We start from the raw sequence: 18,720 nt of genomic DNA on the forward strand, positions 1-18,720 counted from the left end.
TGAGTCATGGAGATTTTATTGCTTCCTTTCCAATATTAATAAAACACAGGCTCTACAGGAAAACAAAACATCGCTTGACTTTCTTATTGTAATCAACAATTCACCTGGGGGGAGACTGATGGATTTATTGAACTCCAGAGAGATAAATAGGAAGGAAGGAGTCAACTTACCAGAACAGAACCTTCTAAACCCTCTGGCTCTAGAAAGAAATTTTTTTTTTTCATTTTTTTTTCTTTCTTGCAGAAGGTAAACCCCAAAAGGGTGTAACCTACCCATCGGCTCTTACATATTCATCAGCGAAAAGCCCGGCTGCCAAAACAGGCAAGTGTTCATGTGTGATGTCATCTAAAGCTTCCAAGTTTGTAAACACATGTTTTAGGAGATAGTGTAGAAATTAACATCGGAACGGGTCAAGCTCCACTGACTCCAGCAATATTTCAACAGATGCCAAGAGCACAGGCACAGAAATCAAGGGGCTGAGAAGGCTAGGCTGAAGGGTAATGTTTTAGTTTTGGGGTTTTGTTTTTGCAACTCCAAGATCATTTCTATGTTTGTGTCATTTGCATTCAGAATGACTGTAGCCTTCGATTGTACCGTATTGTTGCGTTAGAAGATGGCAGGACATTCTGTCTAGAAAAGTCCCCTGGCAGCTGAAAGGGGAAAGGCTGTCTCTGCGTAGGTATGAAATGAAGGAAAGCGAAGGGGGTCATGTGGTATATGTGTTCATGGAAAGCGACTCATGGAAATAATCCAAGCCAAAGATACACTGTTTATGAGGTTGTGCTAACCCAGCTTCCTGTGAACCACAGAGTACAGGTGGATCTCAGGCCAGGAAAATGCCTTTTCCTAGGTTTCTGTGTTAAAGCGGGAACTGAGCTACGCATTACTGTGTCTTTGGGGGCATTTTGGTTTCCCACACAGAACGGATAAATGTCCCTTTCCAACATACACATAAAAGGGATACTTGGGGTCTCGCCCAGCTTCTAGAGGAACCGCTCCTTAAAATTATAGTTACATTAAAGAGTAAGTTTTTACCAATTCAAATAAAAAAATTCCAGTGAGAACTGTAAAATGGTGACCCCCTTGTGGCTACCCAAATGATAAAATTCCTATAGAAAGTGGGGGAGGCAGAGGAGGTGAGGATGTGAGGGCTGTCCGTGGGTTCCGCCAGTCTTGGCATGCCCCTACACAAGGCTTCCTAATCCCTCCAAGCCTGTGAGTTAACAGGTAAATCAGGTCAGGATGACCCCTCAAAGCATAATAACCTTCTTCCACAGGGAAATATCTCACTGAAAAAAATAGAAAGACCTTAAAACGATAAAAACCAAAAGCATCTTGATTTGCGTGGTGCTGCTCCTGCTGAAGATGGACTTTTCTAAGATTTAAACACTGTTTCCCCAGGCAGTTAGCAACACCAGCAGGCAGCTGTGACTTGGCTCGAGTCTCAGGCTACCCTGAGCTAAATAAAAACAGGGAAACGTTGGTTTGTAGAAGCTCACCAACCCCGAAAAGGCACATTGCTGGTGCTACATGCAAGTAAATCTTTATTAGAGGTTGCTGAGCTGGAGTGGCCGCAGGAGAACCCTCTCCCGGTTCCCCTTGGTCATTGCCCCAGCCCCTCCCCCTGGAGGAAAATCAAGCTGAAGTTTATGATAATGTATCTGACTTCCTAAGAACCTCCTGCCCTCACAGCTTGTCCCCACCAAGGCCACCTCTTGCCCCTATCTTGAGAATAACACTGTTGCCAGCGGAACTGTAGAGGCATCGTGGGCCATCCTCTGATGGGAACCACATTCAGGAATCTTGAGGTTATTTGTGACTTGCCTTCCACTTTGTTCCCCTTTAGAGGAAAAATGTGGAATTTGGAATCAAACAAATGTGGGTCCAAAACCTTGCTCGGCTACCAAATTTCTGTGAGACCTTATGTACATTTCTTGACCTTTTGGAAAACATATTCCTAACCTTAAAAATGGGAATTCTTGGATTAGCTTCCAGGATTGTGATTAATATCAAATGTACAGTCTTACATAAAAGAGACTGTCACAGTGTTGGGCACATAGTAGATGCTCAGTGAATATTAGATTTCCTGCCCTCGTGTATAATCCTGCGGCCCGTAGTGAGTGAGTGGCTGGAAGAGCTAAATCCTCTCCATCACTCCGACCTCCAGGCATTGCTGCCAAACTGGCTTCGGTGTCTTTCTCGTGGTGTCTCACATCTGACATCTACTGCAAGAGCTGTTTTCCATTGGGGGAAGGGGGCGTGTGACATAAGATGATAATAAATGTCAACTACTGCCATTGATTGAATACCTACCATGCGTGAAATAAAATCTATGTGATTAGGGCCCTGGGGTCTGCATTTTAACACCTTCTTCATGGCCTAATAATGAATCAAGTGTAGGGAACTCTGAGGATCTCCTACTGCTGCTGAGAAGGTAGTCATCTACAATTCTTCATGACCTTGGGGTGCCTGAGTGGCTCAGATGGTTAAGCATCTGCCTTTGGTTCAGGTCATGATCCCAGGGTCCTGGGATTGAGCCCCCACATCGGGCTCCCTGCTCAGTGGGGAGTCTGCTTCTCCCTCTGCCTCTGCCCCTGCTCATACTCTCTTTCACTCTCTTTCTCTCAAATAAATAAATAAAATCTTAAAAAAAAATTTCATAACCTCGTCCAAAGAGTAATATGTTTAGTGCCTACAGGAAATTTTGATATGTGTTCCCATGAAACTCTTGGAAAAGATTTCCATGAAACTTCCATGTATCTGAGATTATATGGAGAAACTATTTTACTGGTTTCATTTCAAATTCCTCAAAAGGAACCAGGTGCTATGAGGACTTCACTTTGGGTCACACCGGCCTTATGTTCAGGAAGGAATTGGGAGCAATTGGAGTAGAGCTCTTTCTCTGTCTTTGTCTAAAAGACAGTTCTATTGCATGCAGGAGAGTAGGCAGAAACAACAGCCCATGGAAGACCATGGAAAACAAGAGATGGCCCCTTTGGTTGGAATTGATGACGCGCTTGAAAGTATCTGTGTTTTAAACAGGTAACACAAATGGCTGCCCTTGGGATATTTAATCTGCTCTCCGGCAATCTGTATTTGCAAAGGAAGACTGAGGTATATAGAAATCTCAGAGTTATCCAATGGTATGAGGAAAGCAAATTCATAGTTTCAGTATCTAATAAGTGTCAGGTGGCAAAAATATTCATTATTATTAGAAGTTTTATTTTTAATTTAATTGTGGTTTTATTAATAATTTGCAAGTAAAATGTACTGTAGGCTTTTTATATTTCTTTCCAAATTAATAATTTTAGCCTATTTCATCAAATGTACAAGTCATTCTATGAAATGGCTTTCCCTATATACAGCAGGTCCAATCCGGGCCTGCGTCCCCCTGCCAAGGCACTGATGCTTCGTAGTGTTTACCGGAGGGTGAGGAGAAGACTACTTTGGAGAAATGAGAAACTTCCCTAGGACTTGTTATGAACACTCGATTCCTTTGGATTCATGGGAATGTCATAAATCACAAAAGCGGTTTTGCCCCAGGATGGCGTGAAGCCTGGCTGACCCCCCCCAAGGCCTCTGCCAGCTCTTTAGCAATTTGTCTGGCACAGTCTACAGGCAGATTTAAAGGTGACCCACTGTTAGCAACAACAGGGTGAATGAGAGATCTGTCTCCTTCCCCGATGGCCCGGTGCCTACAAGAGTAGACTGAAGGGCCAAACTCCAACCCGTGCCCAGGGCACCTTTGGCCGACCTGCTCTCCTGAGTCACTGCTGTGACTCCCACAGAAGGCAACGGCGGCAGGGTGACAACCGCGCAGATGTTAGCTCTGGGTCGTGGGTCTACATGCCCCTTCAGACGTCTGTCCGCATGGCTGGGCCACGGCCACGGGGCGACACCATTTCCCGCGTGTTGTATATGTCAAAGGGGAAGTTGGAGAGTTCACAGGAAGGGTGCAGCACCTTCTCATCTCACATGTGAGCCTCTTGGCTCTGTTCTGTGCACCAGAGAGGCATTAGCCCCAAGCAGAGTTAAAAGCTAGAGCTAGGATGTTGTGGGTAAGCTGAAAAATGTCCCCCACCAAAGACACCCCTGGCCTCGTCCCTGGAATCTGTGCCTTCTTCTGTATCTGGCAAAACACAAACAGAAAGAGGGAGGGGGGCTTTGTGGATGGGACTAAGTTAAGGTTCTTAAATGGGGAGGTTATCCTGAATCATCTGGGGTGGTGGTGGGGGCAGAGGGAGACTTGATACACGTGGAGGAGAAGGTCATACGAAGATGGAGCAGAGAGACACCTGACGATGTCGGCCGTGAAGCTGGAGGAAGCTTGGTGGCAATGACCAAGGAAAGCCAGCAGCCACCAGACGATGGAAGAGGCAGAGAGTAGATTCTGCCCTCGAGCCTCCCAAGGGAGTTCAGCCCCGGGAGACTGATTGCCGACTTCTGGCCTCCAGAACTCTGAGAGAATAAATTACTGTTGTTTTCAGCCCCTGAATATGTGGCGATTTCCTAGGACAGCAGCCCTAGGAAGCTATTATAGCTGCACCAGTGTAGAAGCTGGTGTCCCTGCCGTGGGGCTCAGGAGACCCATGGAACTGGTGGCTATTGTTCCCTCCCAGCCCTGGGGCACTTTTGGTTTGCCGGCCATTTTTTGTGTCCTCCTGGCACAGACCTGTGGTTGTCAATTCAATAGCCAATGGCCACTGGGGAGCCCCTTGTCCCCTTGCCCTGAAGCTTCAGAGAAACTGTCAAGGCACCCGGAATACTAATATAGAAACAACCTGAATCATTACATGTGAATGAAGAGCACAATTTAGAAGTAGAATCTAGATGATCTTTACCATCTAGTTATTTCTATTATCCCACTTTACAGTTGAGAAATCTGGGGCCCAGAGGAGTTAGTTGACTAGTCTTGAACCAATCCAAGCTAGAGCATCTAGAATGTATTCTCTAAGAGTTAGTCGTAGCCGAAACCCCAAAAATTCCTTCCATCCCTGGGTCAGTGCTAACTGACACAGCAGAAGACAGAGAGAGCGAGAGGAAGGAAGGAGGGAAGGAAGCAAGGGGGAAGGGGAGAAAGGAAGAAAGAGAAAGAAAGTTCACGAACCATTGCTTCCGGCATCTGGCAAATTAATCTGGCAGTTAATTGAGTTCTACCCTCTCTGTGTTGCTATAGTATTTAACCATTGCTTAATAATTTATTGTTATTTAGTGTTTAGTTCGTTTATTGGCTTATCGCTCCGTCCAGGTTGTACATTCTTTTCAGAAAGGTGGATTTTATCCTCCTCAGTGGCCAGCACAGATCTTTGCTCAAAGCTAGCATTCCATAGACATCTATTTTGTTTCTGTCCTCAAGAGCCTACCATGATTTTGTAGGCCCCAATGTCATTTCATCTTTTTTACAGGTGAGGCCACTAAAGCCTACCAGAAGCCACCAGTCCCAGGAACAACTGCACAGCCAGTTACCCTGATGCAGGTTACGGGAGCCACGGCCACCAAAGCCACCGCTACGAGCCTGCCAAAGCCATCCCCATCCGCAGGTTCAACCACCAGCAGCCTCGGACCACAGCCCGTGGGCCACAGGAGCTGGGAGTTGGGTCAGTAGGTAGACTATGTGTTGTCCTGTGCTAGCAAAGTAGGCTTTCGGAGTCACGGCTCTGTCTGAATGCTTGTGTGGAGTGCCCATCTCCCACCTTTTGAGCTGGGTGAAGGGTCATGCTGAGACCTGGGCCAGGAGTATGTGGATGTATCCTTCCAGACTCAGGGGTAGACTTGAGCCTCATGCTAATTCAGGACATGCTATGAGCTAAGCAGACCATGTCAAAGGGGCTGAAGACAGATTTGACAGTGGGATTGCTATTGTCAGACTGTGGAAGGTAGGATATTACACAACAGTTTCCTATTGCGAAATCCTCATTTCTCCAAAAGTCCAGCTGAAGGAATAGTAGGGTTCAGTGGAAATACTGTTGGGTTTTAAGTGACACACTGTATATTCCCAGAAGTCTTCAAACATTAGAAGCAAACAAAACTAAACAACTCCTATAGGGAACACCAGATAGCTACATTTTTATTCCTTTCCTGATCATTTTTTATGCATCCATCTCTTAAATCAAGTTTTAGGTTTTACCATAGTCTATTTTATGAAATTAATCTTGGTATTACATCAAACAGGACCTTAAGGGTTCATCTGAGGACCCCCCTCTCTAGTTTTTAACACAGGCTTCTCTGCCAGCCCCCCTAAGCTAATCAGCACCCCTCTCACTTCTAAGCAACTCTGGCAAGAGTCTGGAAAATTCCACAGCAGGAGTGACAACTTTTGTCTCAGCAGGCCTTTCTAAATATTTCCCTCCTGGGGCCATTTTTTCCTTCCAGGAGGAAGGGCCTGGGTCTTGTTCTGTTCAGTGTCATCTCCAGCTTCCAGACATTTCTGCCACACAGCATGGCCCTTCCCTGTCCCGTGTCAGAGCCCAGCCATCATTTTATCCTTTTCTCTAACAAATAGTATCAGCACTTGCAAGGCGCTAGACACTCCTTGAAGCACCTTACAAACACTCTCCTCGGAAATTCTCGGACCAGCCCTCTGCAGTGAATGGATGACTTCTGCTTTGACTAGTCCCTTGTCCTGATGAGGAGCCTGGGGTGTGGGGCTCAGCCGGCCCAGCTCACACAGCTGAAAAACAACGGGAGCCTGGTTCTCTTGGAACTGGCCTGCAGGAGGTGCCCCTGCCATCCTCGGCACCCCGGGTGCGGATGAGGCCATCTCAGAAGCGGGGGTGTTAAGCACAATCAACTCCCACTGTGATGAGGAACAGCAACGATGGCCTACAGGTCAGTCCAGGCTTCCCGGGGCCAGCACAGCACCCTTTTAGTCAGTGTTCCTAAGAACTCTACCAGTCGAGGAGTATTATCAGGCCATTCAATGAACGACCCATGGAAGAAGCTATGATATAAAGTCCCCAAATAAAAATACTGTCCGGAATACGTAGGACCTGCCCCCCCCCATCCCGTTGCCGTGTAACCCCTGCCGACTGGAGCACAGGCTTACCGTGCCCGCCAGCAGGACACATAGGAAGGAAGGAAGGAAGGATGTTGGGTGGGGGAGTCCCACAGCCAGGAGTTTTCCTCTTTCTGAACTTCAGGCCCTCGACTTTTGAAGCCCTTGATTCTTTCAAAGACTTCGGCGTACTTGACTAAGTTGTTTGCTCGTGGGGCCTCCTTGGAGGAGGTCAAGTCTTACATAACACATATAATTAAACACGTGGCATATTTATTTGGCTACCCTGGGAGCCTGGACACCCTGGGACACGTTGGGCCTGTGCTTGTAGAAACCTCAGCCACCTCAGGTTGTGGCTCCCAACCTGGCACAGCCTCATTATTCCTGGCCGGGGCACAGGGCCGTTGGCCGGCAGCCTCCCCAGCCCATCGGCCTCCCTGCCCAACCTCATCCAGCACCCGCGCCCAGGCCGCCCCACAGACTGCCAGGCAAACACTCAGAATGAGCGTTCCGGCCCGCATCCACCCTCGCTGCCAAGAAAGGGGCCAAACTGGGGAGGAAGGAGGGATAGAGGGCAAGAAAAAATTATATTGCCTGTTCAAAGGATTTTGTGTAGGAACGGAGAGAACTGAAAATGGGTGTTTGAATGCCTGTGTCTTTTTGTTAATAACAGTTTATTGAGATACTTTCCACATAGCATATAATTCACCCATTTCAAGTGCACGACTCAGTGGTTCTTAGTAATCACAAAGTTGTGCAACCATCACCATGACTGATTCTAGAACATTTTTGTCACCCCAAAAAGAAGCCCTGTGCCCATGAACTAATCCCTCCCTAGCCCCAGGTTATTGCCCGTCTACTTTGATGAATGCCTACCTTAATGTATGGCTATAGATAGTTGCTCTGATATTTTAGCCCAACTATTTTAAATAATATTTAGTACACAGATAATCCCTTTTCTTCTTCAAAGAAATTGAGAATGTTCTGCCAGTTCTAACAGAGCAACTCTTCTACTGCTGATACACAAGTGAGTTTTTGTTACTGCATTTATTAAGGGCTTTTCCCTCTCTTTTTATGTGTGCCTGGAGTCAAAGGTTCTAGAAGTTGGTTGTGGAGGGGTGGCCAAGTAAAACCTAATTTATTTATTCAGTCAACAAATATTTATTGAGTGCCTACAATGTGTCAGGCACTGTTCTGGGATCTTGGGCTACACCTATGAACACATCCTTCCAAGATCCCTGCAAAGGGTCACTTCAGCTCTTGGCTCCTAGAAGTGTGTAGCCAGAACAGGAACAATCTGCACTGGGGGGTCTGTGAGTCCTCTTTGCTCCACAATGTGGTAAGGAACTGTCGTTCTCACAGAACATAGGAACTTGTAGAGAGTCTAGTAGAAAGTGGAAACTTCATAGCCGGAAAAGACAGGGGCTCTCCCAGTCCAGGAGGAGGGGCAGATACAGTCGGAAGAACAAGGAGGATGACCCAAGAATGGGCCAACCGAACAAGATAGCAAGGAACAAGTCAAGGCTGGGGGTAAGGGAGCCAAGAGCTAGAGCAACAGAGACCTCTCAGAGGGACAGGAGCGAGGCTGTTCTGTTCATCATGGGAGATAGCAAGAACTACACAGGCATGCCCAAGAGCCAGGCGGCTGCAGAGCCACATCCCAGGGCCAGAGGGGGCAGCGTATAGAAGCAGATCCACAAACATGAAGAAAGGGCTCTGGAAAAGGCCGGCTGCAAGGTCAGCTGAATCTGCCACAGGCTTCCAAGGGTGGGGTGGCTTTGCTAGGCGTTATTTTCCTAGTCGGTTTCCTTTCAAGAAGGGCTACAGTTGCCTCAGGAGACCTGATTTCCTCCGTCCACAGAGAAGGGGTGGATGACGGAGGGGAGCAGAGCGCCCCCTAATGGCACGGCATGCTCATGGCTGCGGGCGTTTCCCTTTCTATGGAGGGGAAGGGAACCAGCATCTCCAACTCCCCAGTCCCTCCGCATGAGACTTCCCTTCTCACCAACTTATATCTCCTCTCTGAAAGTTTATCTTATTGAAGGTATCTGGAGAACTTTTCCCTTAGAATCCAATATTACAAATACTAAGAAAAAGAGGAACCTTCCCATAGGAAAATGCGGGAACGTCATGACCAGTTAGGCCAGAACAGAAGAACTAAAAGCGACCAATAAACGTAACAAAAGTTGTTCAACTTCGCCAGGAATCGAATCAAGGCAGATTGAGCAACAACATGTCATTTTTCGCCGATTCACATGAGAAACTGACAATACATGGTTTGGTCTAGAGTGTGGAGAAACGACCCAGAATTTGCACTTACGGGAGTGTATCCTCAGGTAATTATCATCTGAGAGTGAGGAGCCTGATCACAGATGTTGTTCCTAATAAAAAATAAAGATAAGCGGTTTAAATGTCCACCATCAGAAGGGTTAAAGCAATTACCACCCAGCCATTAACATTTTGGTGAATATGTGCATTTACTGACCTGAGACTGGCCTGTGACAGATTGTTAAGTCAAAGAAGGGGGCTACAAAACAGCACGGTACCGACCTCATTTTGGTACTTGTGTGTTGTACGTGAGAATGTGGGCATAGAGAAAAGGATACGACACTCTCTGCCATGGTTGTGTACAAGTAACTGCAGGACAGAGGAATTGCAGGTGAGTTCTTCCTGCACATGGTTTGTGTTTTTACAGTGAGCACCTGTTCCCATTACAATTAGAGAGAAAACAGTGCTATTTTGAGTTTGTATTCAAATAATTGGAACAAAGTCGAAGGGAGTGAAACATTGACTGTGGATAGATTCTGTTTTCTGAGGAACTGATAGTGTTCCATGACCTTCTGTCTCTTCCCTTCTGTGAAATTTAGTTCTTTCCCTCAGCTCATTTTCACATGGTTCCTTGTCCCCCCAAAACAGACTTTGCATCTCTCTTTACAAAACCCCCTCCCCATCTTCTCTTTTAAAACCTTGCTTCAGAGAAATTGCCTGATAAATAATGAATGCTGAAGTGTATTTGATTTTTCTCACAAAGTAATTAGGGATAACCCATTGTGTATCTTTAAAATGACTGAAAGCTAATGCTATTTGCATCAGTACCATGTTAACGCCATTTAAGCAAATTGTGGAACATTAAGTGACATTGATACTGAAGGATTACTTTAGCCGCCTCAGGAGTGTCACAGGTGAGGAGAATTATTGTAAGAATAATGAAGTGTAAAAAAATATGGCCCTTTAGAAAAGATACTTTGGCAATTGTGAAATACAGGGGTTATGATTACGTAGGATTTTCAGTCCGTATTTTGAGTTAAATCCCCACCTCACCCCGCTCTTTTTTTCCATTTCAAGGCCTCCTTGGGGCAGGTTCAGACCACCCAAGGACAAAGCTTTACCTTTGTTCTGACCTTGGTTAGTAACGTCTTGCTAGGTTGGATCATGGAAAGAATGAGAGCAGATTCAATTCATGCTCTGACCAGCACCATGTTTTTACAGATCTCTGGTCCACCAGCTCCTATGCAAGCGGCCACCACAGCCCTCGCGCCAATCCAGGTAAGAACCTGAACTCAGCTGTCCAGCTCCTAATGGAAGTCTAGAGTGTGTCTGTCGGGTTCGCCTTCCCAGATTTAGATTTATCCATTTGATTTAGATTTGGACAGAGAGCCTTAAACCGGTGATCCCAACAGAAGATGCTGCTCAAGGGCCCCACTTGTAAGGAAACTTGAAAGGAAAGCCAGGGAGCCATTAAATAAGCAAGGCTTTCACCAGTTGCCATTCCCTGGAGGCAATTTTGTGGCGGTTGTGATCGAAATTCCTAAGGATTCAGTAACTAGGCTCTTATAAAGCTGAAAAATGATACTCTCTGGGGTTTGTGCTTGAGGAACTAGGGTAAAAGAAAGAGAACCTTTTTTAGCATTGTCTAGGAAAGGGCAGGGCCGACTTTGCTTGGGTACTTCTCTGATACAGGGAACAGAAACGCGTTCTCTGGCCTCCAGGAATTCTATGAATTATGGCATTCCCGACTCTCCTTTCTTCACTTCTGGGTGCATCCCTTAAAGGTTTGGCCCAAACACTGGGATTGCAGAGGGATGAGGCAAGCTCTCTTCTCTGCAATGCCCATGAGGCCTGCAGAGATTAGAAAGGAAAAGTCGAGCAAGTCTGGATGCTTTCTACAAACTCTGCTCAGGGCTTGGGCCAGAAGTGGATACACTTGATAGGAGGACACCATACCGTTTGCAGCCACAAGGCACTGCCATGGGAGTGGAAGGGGGCGCGGGGTGGGGCTGGGGAGGGCAGGACCTCCTGAGGAAAAGAGGTCAAGCCTTCTTCTTGCCAGGGGATACTAGTCTGTCCCCCACATGTTAAAAGATTCCTGGAGAATGTAGGTTCTGTTTGGCTTTGATACTGGATCAGAGCAGGGGCTCCCCAGGGGCCCCCAGAAAGGACTCGCATCGAGGAGCTGCACCATTGTACTTTTGCCAAAGGACACGCTGTTGTCCTGGACAAAGGGTTTGAAGAATCAGATCGCTGGACAAGACAAGGGCTCCAGGGCCATCTTAGTCTTCAGCAGGCCCGTGGGACCCCTCAGGCAGCCAAGCATGGGGCACTCCCTCCTCCTGTCCCCGAGGCTAGGAGCTCTGGCTCCGCCACAACCCCCAAAGAGAGAGCCAACCTCAAACAGCTCGACTGACCTCCAAGGAGAAGCGGAACCGGGGCGAAGGAAGGGAGGAGAGCTGTTTGCCGGTGACACGTGAGTCAGCCGGTGCCGTGTCATCCCCTCAGATATCCAAGCTCAGGATTCTCCCCAAGGTGTTTTCCAGAACCCTGCCGGAGCACAGGTCAAGCTGGGGAAGCAGCTGGCTGCTTACCATCCCTGCTCCATCACGCCGGCAAACACGCTTCTCCCCACACACTGGTCGCTAGCCTCCGCAGCTCATCTCCACGTCCCCAGGGTTTGGGGGCAGGCCAAGGTGTTTCTACCCCCTAGAAAATGTTTCTTTGCCTTGTCTGTTCTGAATGTGTCAGAGAGAAAAGTGTCTGGCCGTCTGGACACCCAGTAGCGGCCCTGGGCTGGGTCGGTTTGAGAGGTCCCCAGCTGGGCACAGCCCAGGACCAGCCTCGGGGATGGAGCTCAAATACCCAGAGACACCGCCGCAAATCAGATGTGGTCCCGGAGGTCGGTGCAACAAGGCACATTACCTGACCTCCAGCTCTGACTTTTTACTGCCAACAACCCCAGGTTACTCTCAGGGTTTGACCCCACTCCTTTTCTCTAAACTTACCACCTCGGGTCCTCTACCTCTGAGCCTGTTTCTTTTCTCTTCTCCTTCACGCTCCCAGCAATTATGCTCGATCTCCTCGAGCCTCACAGATGCTCCCAGCTCCCTTTGTGCCCTCAAATCCTACTCACTTCTGTGGCTCCTCTCCCTCCGCCGTCATCCCCGACACTGCTCTGAGCCTCCCACCCACTCCCGGAGAGCCCTGGCCTCAAGAGCCCCTCCTAGCCCACGGGCGCCCGGACCTCATTAGGGGGTGCCCAGCCTCCTTGGGGCTCCTGCAGGTGGACGCAGGCCATTCGCACACCGTGAGTAAAGGCAGGTCAGAACGCTTAGGTTTCTTAGATGCCCTTCTGCCGGCTCTTTCCTCAGAGACAATCATGCCTATCAGGCAAGTCACCCACTTCTTTGGCTAGAAAATCATGGAAACCTGGGATTGGGAAGAATTGCATAAGGTGCCTCTGCAATCATTCCCCACCAAAGAAATGAATCCCTTGGGGGCATGCCAGACGGAGGCTTTTGCCCTAGGTCAGAGAACTTTGAGTGAGCCATTAGGGGATTCCCAGCCCCCTCACTGTTGACAGAACTTTCTAGAACTCAGCCCCACAGATCCTAATTTTTCTGAACTGGAGCTTCTCAAAGTGTGGTCCAAGGACCCTACTTCCAGGGATTTTATAAGGTTCTCCCTTCTCCTACTACACAACTGTATGAGGCCAAATTTTCTTTGTGTACGTGAACCAAAACAACATATCACACAGACGGAGGAACAGATATCAGATTTGGGCCATCTTTTCTTATGCCAGACATTGAAGAAAGTTTCACTCTTCTCACTGAATTGTTTTAAAAAGCAACTGTTTCTCATAAAAAGTTTGTTAAAACAAAATAGCTCTATTGTGAAGTGGGGAAATAGTTAATACTCTGTTTCAGATGAGAGAATGCATCATTTCAATTTTTAATATAAGAATAATAGATATGACCCTCATAAACAACAGCCCTTTGGGATCTTCAGTCGTTTTAAAGAGCATGAACTTGAGAGCCTTTCAAATATACAAAAGGAGCCTTCATGTCCACCTTTAGGTGCCATCTTTCCTAGGATAAATTTCTCCAGTTCCTCCCACAGGTCCTTCTGTGACCACGGTACACCCCTTAGCTACACTTTGGTCCATGAGTGACTCAGAGCAGGACACTCAGAGCAGAACGCGAGCCCGTGAGGGTTGTGTGCCCAGGAACTGCCTCTCTCAGCCTAAATATTGCTCCTCCATGAAAACATCCCCAGTTATATTTGGAAGAAGTGCTGGCAGCCCATCAGTTCATCTCCTCCTGAACTGGCTATAACTCAAGCACCAGGACTTTTTCTCTTACACTTCTAGGGAAGCAGATCACACCCATCCCGTCTCTGCACCACTGAGGTTTTTTTTTTTGAACCCAACTTAGAATATCACACTTATCGCTATGAAATTCTCTTTTAGTTTCATCTCTTGCAATCTTCCTGAATCTTAATTCTGTCGTTTAGTGTATTAACTATCCTTCCAACTTCTCTGTCATCCACAAAATTGATGCACATGCCACCTGCCTCTGTTCTTGTCACTGATAAAAATACACCACATGGAACCAAATCTCATGAGCCCCACTAAATACCTCATCTGTGTTTAGGGCAACCCATTACCAGACATGAGCAGCTATATATGGACCCAGTGAGGTTGTCATTGACCTCAGCACTTCATCCTCTGCTCCACGGGACACCAGGCTTAAAACCCCCTCCCGCCATGCCTTCTGCCCACTGATGCCCACTGAGGTAACTTCCCACATCCCCCATTTTCGCCACCCCCACCCACCGCAGAGGAGCTACTCTTCAGTTTAGAGAATACCATTTACCGAGCATGCTCTATGTCAGACACTGTGCCTTGGGTTAGAACTACAGAGATGAATCAGCTGTTTTCAGATTCTAGAATTGTGCTGTGGGAACTTTTGCCTCTACAGGTAGAGGATCCCATCCTCTAGTCCCCCACAGTTATCAGCAAGGCCACTGCCCTCTCTAGGCCCCAATGCCGGATGCTACCCCTCCTTCCGGGCCCTCTGAGTGGGCACGGGGGCCACTGCCTGGGCATGGCTGCTCCTGCTCCCACCCCCGGGGAGGGAGGGGTACCTCTGAAGATTTCAGTTCGAACTCAGTGACTTCTCCTCAGAACCATTCTGTTTCATGCTACCATGTTTGATCAAATATGCTTCCCGGGCCTGGAAACCCAACCTCATGTCTTTTGCATGAGAAAAAGGCTACCAGGTCCCAAACCAATATCCCACATGGAGCTGGGAGTGGAACTCTTGTGGAAACCCAGGATGGCAGATGTTTCATGGGGACGACGGCTCCCCGGGAAACTCGGCCTGTCCTGGGCCCCTCTAAGAGCCCCATGCCAGGGCAGGGGGTGCCGCAGGGGGAGGCCCACAGCCAGCTGCTCTCTGTGCCTACTGTTTCTCTTCAGCCAGAGAGAGCCATTGGAGGGAAGCGTGTGGCTCTAGGCAGGAAGCCTGGATGTGGGGAAGGAGGAGCCCAGGTGCCCTGGCCTGGCCCTGGAGGCCTGCAGCCTGTCTGACGGCCACCTCCTCACCCCCACACTCTGGGGAAATCTCTGGGGACCCTGGGTCATTGCTCCCACTTGGGTCCTGTGCTGGGGGCTCCCAGGTGGGCAGGGAAGAGAAGCTGGAACCAGAGCCAAGATCATGACCAGGGTCTCGGAGCAGGGATCTCGAGTGCCCCATGTAGTGGAGTTACAGGGCGGGGTCCCTTCAGGGCCTCACCCATTTCCCCCGGAGATGCTCCAGGGCCCGAGACTCCCCGGAGTGATAAACAGGTGGGGGTTATGTGCAGTCTGTGGAGCCAGGCCTGCCAGCTCAGCTCCCTCCTCCCTCTGCAGGGGTCTCCTCACCTCTAAAAGGGGGTCATGGTTGTCAACCAGCGTTCGGGGTTATGGGGACTTACCGTTGTGACGTGCTTGGTCAGAACCTGACAAGGGGCACACTCTTAGTGAGCGTTAATGGTTCTACCTTTTTTCTGTGGGAATCCTTCGGGGCCAGCGTCTCTCTCAGACACGGAGGGTATCGAGGAGATGACCGAGCAAGTACGGCCACAAAAATGAGTCCTTGTGTTCCAAGAATGCCCTCCCCTTTTTGGGGTGATTGTGTACACATTTCCCTCCGTGGCAGGCAGGTCAGGACGAGTGGTTAGGACCTCAGCTTTGCACAGGAGAGAATTTAGGGTGTGAGAAGGCAGGGAGTCCCCCGGGGTTCCTGGCTGGGGTTTGGTGGGCACGGGGTGGGCCTTCTCCTGCCTTTCACCCTCCCATCCCCGGGTTCCTCCTCGGCGCCAGGATGGAAGTGTTCCCACAGACTGACCTGCCATTACCACCAAGTCCAAAATCACCAGGTCTCAGCTGTCCAAATATTTGTCAGCCCTCGGGGTTTGGAGGAAAGCGATTCAGTTCATACTTGTCCCAAACAAATATAAACGGCACCAACAGAAGGACCAGAACCCAGGACAGGAGCGAGAGCCTAAGAGATCCTTGCTGTCAGGAAACTGTTTCTCTCCTGCTGAAGTATGCCCAGCATTGTAATTCTCTGTAGCCTTCAAGGGGGCCCAGAGCCTTGGGCAAAAGCAGAGATGCTACCTGCACTGGTTTGGGGGTTGTTTTTTCTTTTCTTTTCTTTCTTTCTTTCTTTTTTTTTTTAAGGGAAGGGTGTGTTTTGCCAGCAGATGGCGATAGAGAAATAAGTCTAAAAAAACAGAAGGTTTAAAACCTATAAATCATAAATCTGAACTTCGAGATCATCTCACCCAACCTGCGAATGCTCTTCAGCAAGAAGTCAAGGTTCACAGAGGGTCTGTGACTTGTCTAAGGTCATACGCCTGGTTAGTGGCTGAGCCAAATTAAACCCCATTCTCACCATTGAATCAGAATGTGCACGAACACAGATTGCCTTTCAGAATAGCCTCACATCATCATACGAAGAAAAACACCACTTCCTTTGAGTTGTTCATCATGGCAAGATGCAGCCACGCTGACGGGCTCATCAGGCCCTCAGCTGTCAGCTCTCCGAGCTGGGCAGGCGGGCGGAGAAGGGCCCGAGGGAGAGAAACAGCTTTTCTTGCTGTCCTTCTGAGGCTTCGTCCCACGCTTGTGCTGCCTCTGAGCCCCTCCTGGCCATGACTCCCCTACAGCCATCAGGGACTGTGGGATAAGAATCCCCCCACTTCCAACCACCCCTTCCCCTTTTTCAGGACCAGCTGAGAGTGGGGGGCATACAACATTTTACTGCAGAGAGAAAGGCCAGGCACCACTTTGCTGTCTTCTGCTGGCAGCACACGGTGACAAGCAGAGACTCAGGAAAGGAGGGGACCGCCTGACCTCAGCAGGGGCCCAGATTCGTTCTGTATAGTTCTAAGGAAGAGAACATAAACAGATGGGTAGTCAGATATACCTAAAATTACTTAGGGCTCATAGTGGGTGCTTTATGAGGGTGGATGGTGGGATGCATTAAGATTTCAGATCGATACAGGAAACATTTTCTAACAATCTCAGTGGTCCCAGAAGTGTGTAATGAGCTCCCTGTCCCTGGAGGTATTCCAGAACCAGCCTTCCAGCACTTGGCAGGGGTGTTGTAGAAGCATGCTGGGTGGGATTGGTTTGGATTGGATGAGTTTTTGGTCCCCTCAAATCCTGGGATTTCTATTTTCCATGATTCTTGGTGCACAGTGAAAGAAAAGGCAAAGATGTTTCTCTCTTTGGTTTTTAGAGCTTTCTGAGAGAAGAATCCTTAAGGTTTTAGGTAGCCTCATCCTAAAGCCTGGTGCCACGTTCTTTTACTGAACTTTCTGCCACAACTGTAAAATGTTATCATCCTGGAAGTTCATTTGAGAGCTTCTGCTGGTTTCACCTAAATAACAAGTTTGCTTCTTTTTAATTTTGAAAATCAGGGGAAATGGACTTGTGGCAACCTGGATCGGTCCTTTTAGATGCAGGTAATTATACAGCCCAACCTCCTGGCCCTGACTAGACAGAGACACATAGGATGCCAGAATTAGGAGAGTCTGACAAGCCAGCGGGTGGCGCAGAGGCCAGTGTTGTCCCTTGGGTAACAAAAGGGGAATGAGAAACATGAAGACTAAGCTCTACAACGGGAGTGAGGGAGTTCCTCAACCCCAAATGAGGCTCCAAGTCTCACTCCATCTCGAAGCATACTGTGACTCCCTAGTTCCCCCTCTTTGCAGACGGGTGTTCAGCTTTCCCTCCGTGGGAATGAGTGTGGTTTGCTGTTCACTGAATTAAGTGTTCCAGACTCCAACAGCAAACCCAGCTCTGGGTCTGAGGGCAGATTTTACCGGTAGGGAGAGATGGGGTGGAGGAAAGGACGCGGGCCTCTCGTTTCTTCCCTTCTCCCTCCAACGTGGAGCCTCGGACCGTCCCCCTGAGAGGCTCCTGGCTGAGAAATGCCGTTAGACACCCAAAGCGAATCTTTAAAATGATGCGAGGAAGTGGGATGAGCAGACTGACCTTTCATGGAAAGATGAAATCATGTGCTCGGCAAATTGGAAAAACTAACAAGCCTAGAGAAAGCTCACCACAGCCAAGAGCGAGCGGAGCCCCCAGCACCTTCCTCCTCTGCCAGAGCCTCTGGGAGGGCACTCCTGGGCCTCCCGAAAACAGGGAGACCAACTGACCAACTTCTGGTGCTGCCTGAGAAATGCACTGGCCTTCCAGAGCCTGAGAAGATTCGCACTGATTGTCTTCGATCCCTTAAATGATACATGTGTGAACTTGGCTCCCATGTAAATGGCTCTAGGGAAAACTCCCGAGCCTGAAATCACACACACACATATTCTCAAAGCACAAAACCCTTTTGCAGGTTTACCTCTAATCTCAGGCTGTGGAGGGGAGGGCTTACTCTCTGGACCCCCTTATTTGTTTGCGTTCCTGCGGATCTTAGGTCCTCTCTCAGTCCCATTAGATTTCCATGTGTCTCTCCTATCTTTGTTCATTGACTCAACCACCAAATGTTGACCAAGGACCCACACGTGATAGGCAACAGTGAAAGTTTCCAAGATGAGCAAGACACATGCCCTGACCTTAAGATCTTCAGAATTTTACAGAGAGATAATTTACACTGGCCAAGTGTTTCTTCTTGCAGATAAGGAAACTAAGGCTCAGACAGACTCAGTTAACAGGCAGTAGGGAGTAGACCTAAGTCTTGTGACTTCAAACTCCCCGAGCACCCAGGAGAGTCCCGGGTCCTTAGTAGGCTGTCAGTAATTCGTTCTTACCTCTGAAGTGGGGGGCAGTGTGGAGAAGAGCACAGTCAGCCTTAAGCCAAGCCTCCCCACAACCCCAAACTGGGTGTGAATATCCATGATGTCCCCATCCCTGGGGTAAGGCCAGATGCTTCCTGTTCTTGTAAGTCACCAAA

The 18,720-nt window shown here is 48.6% G+C and overlaps 1 protein-coding gene across 6 annotated transcripts in view; it reads left to right on the plus strand.

Moving 5' to 3' along the window:
* Window positions 1-18,720, plus strand: part of VIT (vitrin) — a 97,416-nt gene that overhangs the window by 53,724 nt on the left and 24,972 nt on the right. For 4 of the 6 annotated variants that reach the window (XM_032352999.1, XM_032352998.1, XM_032353000.1 and 1 more), the window contains 4 exons: window positions 244-321; window positions 5,406-5,597; window positions 10,484-10,540; window positions 17,234-17,278. In XM_032352999.1, the coding sequence (XP_032208890.1) occupies window positions 244-321; window positions 5,406-5,597; window positions 10,484-10,540; window positions 17,234-17,278 (372 nt within the window). The remainder of the gene's footprint in view (window positions 1-243; window positions 322-5,405; window positions 5,598-10,483; window positions 10,541-17,233; window positions 17,279-18,720) is intronic. The other 2 variants (XM_032353003.1, XM_032353004.1) reach the window with 2 other exon arrangements.

The sequence above is a fragment of the Mustela erminea genome, chromosome 7, assembly GCF_009829155.1.
Source record: "Mustela erminea isolate mMusErm1 chromosome 7, mMusErm1.Pri, whole genome shotgun sequence".
Lineage (NCBI taxonomy): Eukaryota > Metazoa > Chordata > Mammalia > Carnivora > Mustelidae > Mustela > Mustela erminea.